This window comes from Nyctereutes procyonoides, unplaced genomic scaffold (assembly GCF_905146905.1).
Source record: "Nyctereutes procyonoides isolate TBG_1078 unplaced genomic scaffold, NYPRO_anot_genome, whole genome shotgun sequence".
In the NCBI taxonomy this organism is placed as follows: Eukaryota; Metazoa; Chordata; class Mammalia; order Carnivora; family Canidae; genus Nyctereutes; species Nyctereutes procyonoides.
Window position 1 is genome coordinate 43136184 of NW_026575020.1, and position 9540 is coordinate 43145723.

The 9540-nt window shown below is 45.1% G+C and overlaps 1 protein-coding gene across 9 annotated transcripts in view; it reads left to right on the forward strand.

The window, feature by feature from the left end:
- Positions 1–8729, forward strand: part of GGTA1 (glycoprotein alpha-galactosyltransferase 1 (inactive)) — a 57041-nt gene extending 48312 nt beyond the window's left edge. For all 9 annotated transcript variants that reach the window (XM_055319327.1, XM_055319355.1, XM_055319364.1 and 6 more), the window contains 2 exons: positions 1936–2073; positions 6129–8729. In XM_055319327.1, the coding sequence (XP_055175302.1) occupies positions 1936–2073; positions 6129–6822 (832 nt within the window). In that variant the 3' untranslated portion in view covers positions 6823–8729. The remainder of the gene's footprint in view (positions 1–1935; positions 2074–6128) is intronic.
- The last annotated feature ends 811 nt before the right edge of the window (positions 8730–9540 follow it).

Sequence of the window (9540 nt, forward strand, 5' to 3'; positions counted from 1 at the left end):
GCTCTGCAGGGAGAAGGGGGAGGTCAGAAGCAGGGCACAAGTTGGAGCGGGAGGGACTGTCATCTCAAGAATTAGAGTGAAGAGCCTAGTGACAGATGGACAGAAAGATGAGAGTCTAGTGAGGTTCTTTTATACTTTGGGGTTGGGGCTGAAGCTGAGGCTGGGGCTGGGGCTGGGGCTGAGGCTGAGGCTGGGGCTGGGGCTGGGGCCGGGGCCGGGGCCAGGGCTGGGGTGAGGTGAGGTGAGGTGAGGTGAAGTGGGGGTTGACCTAGCCTTGCCCAGCCTCACTATGAAAACCCAGCTTTGCTGATGGGATACAGGCAGTTTTGTGAAAACCCACCCTCCACTGATGTATAGGACCAAGGGAAGTTCTCATTGGCTCCATCTATAGCAAACAGATCTCCCCAGCAGCCTTGCCAGGGCCATGTGCATGCAGCCGGCAGGGCCCCAGTGGGGATACCTAGCCCTTTGTTTTGCCTTCATCATTGGCCTTCTCCCCTCAGTGGATGAAGGACAAGCAGATGCCTAGTGGGGACAGGCCCATTTGTGCTGGGGTTTGAATCTAATGAGTGTTTCAGTCTCTGCTTCCCAGCAGGGGAAGTGAAGCCACTTCCTGAGCAAATGGGGGTCAGAGCTGAGTTCGTGTCACCGTCCTCCTATTGGGCCCCAGCTGCTATGCAGCCTGCCTTTCCAAATCTACCCTCAGCTGTTGGTCAGTTTGCTGTCATTCTTGTGTTGCTTCCTGTGTTTGTCTTGGCTTGGCCAAGTCCCTTTCGAGCATTCTAAGCGCAGAAAACATGCCTCCCCTTTGCCTCTTTGCACTCCTAGCAAAGAGGTAACGTGGTCTGAGGAGGGTCTCTGCCAGAGCCCCATGTTCTAGCCCTGGCTGTCGAGGGGCTCTATGGAGTCCCTGCTTTTCTGGGTGACTCTGTCTCCTTGTTTGTTTGTTTGTTTGCTTGTTTGTTTTAATAATTTATTTTTTATTGGTGTTCAATTTGCCAACATACAGAATAACACCCAGTGTTCATCCCGTCAAGTGCCCCCCTCAGTGCCCGCCACCCAGTCACCCCCACCCCCCGCCCTCCTCCCCTTCCACCACCCCTAGTTTGTTTCCCAGAGTAAGGAGTCTTCCATGTTTTGTCTCCCTTTCTGATATTTCCTACCCATTTCTTCTCCCTTCCCCTGTGTCCTTGTTTGTAAAACGAATGATAACACCAGAACCCTCTTAAATCTGGGGCCCTTTTTGGCCTATAACCAAGCTTTTTACCTAGAAATCCCTTTCTGGTAAAAGGCACATTATTATTATTTTTTAAAGATTTTATTTATTTATTCATAGAGACAGAGAGAGAGAGAGAGGCAGAGACACAGGCAGAGACAGAAGCAGGCTCCATGCAGAGAGCCTGACGTGGGACTCGACCCAGGGTCTCCAGGATCACTCCCTGGGCAGCAGGCGCCACCGGGGCTGCCCTATAAGGCACATTAAAATAGCTTTCTCTCTTTTGGCTCCAGTGTCACTCTCTCATCCTCCCAAATCAAGGATTAGGGCCTCTTTAGGCTCAGATGACACCCACAGGGATAAAACTCAAAGATGCCACTGGCTGTTTAGGAAGAGGCCAAGAGGTAGGGGGAGGGATCCAGAGGAAGAAGAGAACTAGGAAAGCAGCAAAAGGGGATCGGGTATGAAGATGTGCAGGTAAGAACACCCTCAGAGCCCCAAAGTCAGCCCTCAAAGGCACCTGGCCATAGCCTCCTGTTCCTCACCCAGAAGATGCTGCCCCTGCAAATGTCATACCACCCCACTGACTCCCTGGGGCTAAGTCAGGATTCAAGGACTGTCTCAGCAGATCACAGCTGATCCCAGTTTTCCCTTGGACAATCTCTGCCCCACCTTAGGAAAGCTGGCCTGACTCATGGGGCCTTATGTCTTGTCACCAGGAAACGTCCAGAGGTTGTGACAGTGACCAGATGGAAGGCACCGGTTGTGTGGGAAGGCACTTACAACAGCACCATCCTAGAAAATTATTATGCCAAACAGAAAATTACCATAGGTTTGACAGTTTTTGCTGTTGGAAGGTAAGTGTTCCTAATAAAATTGACCTCAGCTTTTTCTTGTTTCATTACAAGAATGTTTGTGAGGGGCCCCTGGGATTATGGAGCTGTGCCTGCCTTGTTTGAATTACTAGATAGGAGAATGTTATCATGGGACGTTTTCCATCTCTGTTCTACTGAGGCCCCAACAGGGCTGGAAACAAAACAACAAGCAGTAGGTGAGTCGGACTCCTTCTCACCTCAAGGTAAAGGTCCCCAGTTACAAGTAAAAATGCCCGCTACATCCACAGAGCCTAGTGTCTCTAGCACACCCACAACTACCTCCTCCCTGACCTCCATGGCTTTCTCTGGAAATTCCAAAAATAGCAGTTGGCCCAAATGTGCACCAACCATCCTCCTTCACTCTCAGACCCAGGACCAAGGACAGAAAGATTTATAGTCTAGAGTGACCCAAGTGTGGTGGTTCTCCATGTCTTCATGGGTTCCTCATGTCTTCCTTGACCCCCAGAGATTCAGCTAGCCAGAACTTCCTCTTCCAGAGATTGGGTAGGCAGTCATTTTTACTTGAAATTAGTAGCTGGATATTAGTTTTAAAATGTAACCCATTTTGCTCTTTTGGAGAGTTTTGTTTTTTTTTGGGTATTTTTCTAAGACAAAAGCAAAAGTTCGATCTTCCTAGTCCCTCTCTTCCCCCGGCCTTTCCTTCTGTTCCTTTCCTGAAAACCACATGGAAAGTTGATCCCGTGGCCTGTATGAAGAGTGTTGAAGGCCCAGGTTGATCTGAGCTTCAGCTCTACCTGCTATAGGGCCTAAAGGAGAGCTCCATGAAGATCCGATGGTTCTTCTCAGATCTCCAACCCAGAGCCTAGAAGCCACCCTTGTCACCATACTAATAAGGTATGGTGACCTAATTAGTCATCTGGGTGGCATCTCTAATAGATAAGTGACTCTGGAGTGTTGACATTTTCCTCAGGAGACTCTGTACTGTTCTGAGTCAGGAGCCAATACTCAGCTAACCTAATCCTATGGCACGAATGTTACATAGTGATTCGATCTTGGTGTTCCCTAAAAGAGCAGAATACTGCCTATGGCTTCACACTGTCTTCACTGTCTAGCTACAACTCTGCAGAACCAAACTGTAAATCACATATCCTGGGGAAAGCCCTATGCTCTCCACCCTGAGGCTTGAGAGGACTGTTTGTGCACTCAACAGCAATAAACCCTTGTTAAGAATGGGTTTGGACTTTTAGTTAGGAGGTGTGATGTTTGGTTGGCTTTCAAATAACAATGAAGGAAGTCAACAACAGTATTTTAATCTCTAAACAATGCTAAACCTCCAGCAGCTCCCTCCCTTGCCCTAGGATTGTCTCCCAAGCTTCACAGCACAATAGATTTTTCTTAAAGTTTTAGACCACCCAAGAATTTCCTGACAACCAGCTACAGAGCCATGTTGAAGTCCCTGTTTATATTGCTCAGATATCTTCTTTCCATTTAAATAATCAGTACTGTAAATTCTTGGGCTTTTAGTGGCCAGCATTAAAAGCATACTTTATTTTGGTAGTAAAGAAAGGAAATCCAAGCAGTAACCAAAAAGCGAAACAAAGTACCAATTATCATGGCTCACAAAACTTCTTGATTGGGTGTAGCTGTCATCAGCAAATTAAATTCAATCCACATTCACTGAGCAACCATGAGTCTGGGGTCTGCATGAGTTCTGTTAAGCCATCTGACTACTACTTTCTCCTCTCTATGATCTCCATGGTTTCACAAGGGCATATGGCTTGGGTACAGAAGACACCAATATAATGTGTTTGGAATGAAGATATACGTAGCTAAGATATCACCACCCACCCATTAGAATTGCCCAAATCCTAAACACTGGCAATACCAAATGCTGGTGAGGATGTGGAACACCAGGGACTCTCATTCATTACTGGTAGGAATGCAAAATGGCACAACCATTTTGGAAGACAGTTTGGCAGATTCTCACAAAGCTAAACATAATCTTACCACGCAATCCAGCAACTTTCTTCCTTGGTATTGAGCCAGAGGAGGTGAAAACTTACGTCTACATAAAAATCTGTACACAGATGTTTATAGCAGCTTTAGTGATAACTGCCAAAACTTGGAAGCAAACAAGATGTCCTTTAGTAGGTAAATGGATAAACTGTAATTGGATAATCCTTACATTGTAACAACTGGAATATTATCAGTGCTAAAAAGAAATGGGTTATCAAGCCATGGAAAGACATGGAGGAACCTTAAACACATGTTAAGTTAGTGAAAGAAACCAATCTAAAAAGACTGCATACTGTATGATTCCAACTACATAACATTCTGGAAAAGGGAAAACTGTGGAGACAGTGAAAAGATCAATGGTTGTCAGGAGTGGGGTGGGGTTGGGAGGGTTGGATGAACCAGCAGAAAACAGGATTTTTAGGGCAGTGAAAATACTCCGTATAATATTATAATACATAGCAATAGGTACATGTCACTATACATTTGTCCAAATCCATAGGATGTACAACACCAAGAGTGAATCTACTGTAAACTCTGGGGTAATAATGATAGTCCAATGTAGGTTCATGGATAGCAAGGTATGTGTCACCCTAATGCTGGATATTGATACTGGGGGAAAGCTGTGGGAGGGTAGGGGAGCAGGGGGGACGAACATGGGAACGAACTCTGTGCTTTCAGGTCAATTTCGCTGTGAACCTAAACATGCTCTAAAAAATAAAATCTGTTTTGAAAAACAAGGAAAAATAGTTAGACTGAGGTTAAATCAGAGGCTGTTTGCTTTGGTGTTTGGACGAGTCTTACGGTGATGGCAACTGAAAAATGGATTGGTGTGTAGGGTAATCAGTGGGATGCTTAGAGGATGAGTAAGTAATAGAGAAGGATATCCATATCCTATCACCCACTCTCTGGGTCCCAGGAGAGTGGTGATGGTTAGGCTTAATATGTCCCCAAAGGACCCAAAGGTCATGTCCCTCTTGCATCTAATAGGGCAGTAGCAACATTGGGTATAGTTTGAGGGAGAACTGGTGCCCCCTGATGTTAGTCAGAGGGTACAAACTTCCAATTATAAAATGAATAAATTCTGGGGATCTAATGTATATCACGGTGATTATAGTTAAAAATACTGTATTATATACTTGAAAGTTGTTAAGAGAATAAATTTTTTTTAAAGATTTTATTCATTCATGAGAGACACACACAGAGAGAAGCAAAGACACAGGCAGAGGGAGAAGCAGGCTCCATGCAGGGAGCCTGATGTGGGACTCGATCCCGCATCTCCAGGATCATGCCCTGGGCCGAAGGCAGGCGCTAAACTGCTGAGCCACCTGGGGAGCCCCTGGAGAATAGATCTCAAATGTTCTCATCACAAAAAAGAAATGGTAGTTATGTGGCATCATGGAAGTATTAGCTAATGTATAGTGGTAACCACTTTGTAATATAAAAGGGATTAACACTCTATAGATCTTAAACGTAAATGATGCTATATGTCAATTATATCTCCGTGAAGCTAGCACCCACTCTGCCTGTCCAGATTCTGAACCAACTGATAAATAAGACAAAGGGCTAAGTAAGGTAGATGATGCGAACATCATGTTTATTATAGTTAAAGCTGGTCCTGGGGAATGTGGCTTCTATCTGCAGACCCTAGACCTCCTGGTTTGAACCACGGAATTAGAAAGATTAGGTATCCAGGCTTCCAGATGTGGAGTAGGGCCTGTACCCCTAGGCTTACTTCAAGGCCCCACGCTGTTGAGAGCACAGGCTCCCTCCAGCTGGCTGGTGGCCATTTCCAAGAGTGAGAATAGTTGGAGTAGGGCTGCAAATGCCCTGTCGCTCTTCCAAAATCATCAGGTAAGTCACTCCTCCTCTCCAAAGTGGAACGAATGAATTGTGGAAAGCAGCCAGGAATGTTACCCTATACAATGTGGGAAACATATGTCTGGGATGGGAAAAATCATTCCTCCCCTAAACTGCCAAACACAGACAAGATGATTAAAACAGCACGTAGACTCCTGCACAAATTCCATCGGTGACATTTGTCCCCTTCTTCTTTGTTTCAGATACATTGAGCATTACTTGGAGGAGTTCTTAATATCTGCTAATAGGTATTTCATGGTTGGGCACAAAGTCATATTTTACGTCATGGTAGATGATGTCTCCAGGATGCCCTTGGTAGAACTGGGTCCTCTGCGTTCCTTCAAAGTGTTTGAGATCGAGCCTGAGAAGAGGTGGCAGGACATTAGCATGATGCGCATGAAGACCATCGGGGAGCACATTGTGGCCCATATCCAGCACGAGGTGGACTTCGTCTTCTGCATGGATGTGGACCAGGTCTTCCAAGATAGCTTTGGAGTAGAGACCCTGGGTCAGTCAGTAGCTCAGCTACAGGCCTGGTGGTACAAGGCAGATCCTGACGAGTTCACCTATGAGAGGCGAAAGGAGTCTGCAGCATACATTCCATTTGGCCAGGGGGATTTTTATTACCACGCAGCCATTTTTGGAGGAACACCCATTCAGGTCTTAAACATCACCCAGGAGTGCTTCAAGGGAATCCTCCAGGACAAGAAAAATGACATAGAAGCTGAGTGGCATGATGAAAGCCACTTAAACAAGTATTTCCTTCTCAACAAACCCACTAAAATTTTATCCCCAGAATATTGCTGGGATTATCACATAGGCCTGCCTTCAGATATTAAGACTGTCAAGATATCTTGGCAGACAAAAGAGTATAATTTGGTTAGAAATAATATCTGACTTTAAACTGTGCCAGTAGGTTTCTGAATCTGAGAGACCTGGCTAGTATTATTCTGGCTACTTCCTCAGAAGAGTAACACTTAACTTTTAAACAATACTAACAAAACACCAACACAGCAAGTACTTACTCTTCTTCCTTATAACTTCGCAGTATGGGAGGATGAACCTATGGTAATCAGATGTAAATTCCCAGTGATTTCTTATCTACTCTGGGTTTGGGGGAAATACTATCAACTGAACAACAACAATGACAACAACAAAATTGACACAGGCAAAGAAAAAGCCAGAAACACTCTCTAAGTGCCAGATAATGTATTGGAGAAAAGGGTGCTAAGGAAGTGTTTGGCAACAAGATATAATTATGGTAGGGGTGGGGGTCATCCCCATGACTTCAGTGTCTGCTGAATCTAAAGCAACATCGAGTTGCTTGGCGGCAGCAGAACTCTGAATAAGAATGCAATCCACCTGGGCAATTCTCAGATGGTTTCAGTAGCAGTCTGCTTCAGGCCATTTGCTGTCCATGTTTTCCCATCTAGAAAGTGCTGTTTGGCTTCTGTGCAGAAGATTGGTGGAGATTCTCAATGGTTATCATGGTGATGAAGGTTTGGAGTCCAGTGGGTGCTCGGCATGGAGTGAAAACAAAGATTCAAAGTGAGTTTTCCACGAAATGGCAGAGAGTGGAAAAAGAGGAGACTGATCACTATGGGCCACCTCTGAGGGGCACACGGCATGGGGCTGGTGTTTAAACACAGCATGGATCCAGGCACCGAGCGGGACGCAGCACGGGTCATCTCCAGCCTCCTCAGACCCACAAGGACCAGAGCAGAGGGGTCTTTGCATGGAAGATGCTTCCTGCTTTTGCCTAAGTCACATTCACTCTGCCAGATCCTGCAACTTGTGCCTTCAGTTCCTTAGCTAGAAGTGGATGGTGCCAGAGAACGCAAAGCCCTGCAGTGGAGAAGAGGCTTGCAAGGAGTTATATTTCCCAAACTTGGGGTGCAGGACAGTAAGCCGTCAACATGTCCTGTTGCCACCTACTCTAGCTCTCAGGGCCATTCAGCCCATCCTGCCCCCAAGTGGAGCACTGACATCAAGGAGTAGATTGATTTTGAAAAACTCTGCCATTAAGGAACCTCCTTTTCCGCTGCCCTGTCTGCACTACTGAAGCCTGAGAACGAGACATATTGAATAAAATGGCTAATTGATTGATTTTATATCTCAAGCAGAGAGGATGGCAATGGGAGGCCCAGTCCTCATAACTGAACAGCTTAACATACAGTTCCCTTCTCTAAGAGAAGCTATGAAATCCTACATATTACTTAAGTTAAGCGATTCAATGTCAAGGAAGTTGGGAGGCAACATCTACATATGCAGGTATATTTATAGTTTGCTTGTGTTCCAGTTTTGATAATTTTTTTTTCCCATTTTTAAGTGATTTATTTGAAGAGCCACTGCACAGGCGCCATGTTCAGCACAGTGGGCTTATGTGATAAAATGAAGCCCATGTTTTTTCTGCCATTTCACTGTGCCTCCTACTCTTCAATCCTTGCCAAAAAATCTCACAACTAGCAAAACCAAACCAAACCAACAAAAATCCTGAAGAAGTGGAGTTTGTAAAAGAAAGTGAAGACCACACATCAGTTAGGACACTCTCTTTCCAGGACTCAACTTCTGGGATCCATTCTGGAGTAGACAATTGAGCATTTAAGTCCTAAACCAAAGAAATGATCTATCTTAAAAGATTTATGGGAAAGGGTTGATGTTTAACTTTAGAGAGAATATTGATTTCTTTTTGCTTAAATTTAAATCCCAAATGAACAAACTCAAGATATCATTCATAGTTATTCCTAAACATTAAAAAATAATAATAAAATTCCAATTCCAATTGAATAAATTATTTTCTCAGATTCTGGTCTGGTCATGGATTGTGCATTTCCTCCCAAAGATGTTCAGAATAATCAATTACAAAATTTTACATTTTTGGCCCCAAAAAGGCCTGATGTCCTTCTAAAAATGTGTTCACTATTACGAAGATAGAACATGGTTGAGAGTCCCAAACTTTTAAAACAACAATTACTTACGGAGTACCTTCAAAAGTGGTGCATTGAAGTAATTAAGTGCCAGTGAAAGAACCAGAAAGAAAAAGCTTGTCTCTGGAGCCCAGAGTGCGGTGTCAGGACAGAGACAAAATACCAGAACTGCATCTGGGGGTTATTATTCCTGACCTCTGGGCATTATATGTGGCAGAGGGAACCCCGGGAAAAGGCTGAATTTCCAGCCAAGTCAGGGTGGGTGGATTTGTAACAAATATAAACATGAAAAGTGACTAGGTGAATGAATGTGGAGCATCACACTAAGCCTTGCTGGGACTAAAGTCACACTGCCGGGAGGTCAGCCCAGTACTGGCAGATGGGAACGTCCAAGCTCCTGGGCCCTAACCCTTACCCTGGATTGTGTTCTGTCTGACCCCAGTCCCAACCTTGGCTCCAAATTCCAAGGCATTGAGGACATGTGAGTGACACCAGAAAGCTCCCCCATGCACCCAGATGAAATTCTGTGATTTGGAATTCCAGCAGTTGATTCCAGCCTGAAAAATCAGAAAAGCCTCCTAAGCCCAGTCGGCATGTTCCACGGCCCCGTGCACAGCCATTCCCGAGTCTGAGCCTCCCACAGCATTGCCTTCAACTCAGGCCTCCTGGAAGGTCTCCACCCTATGGG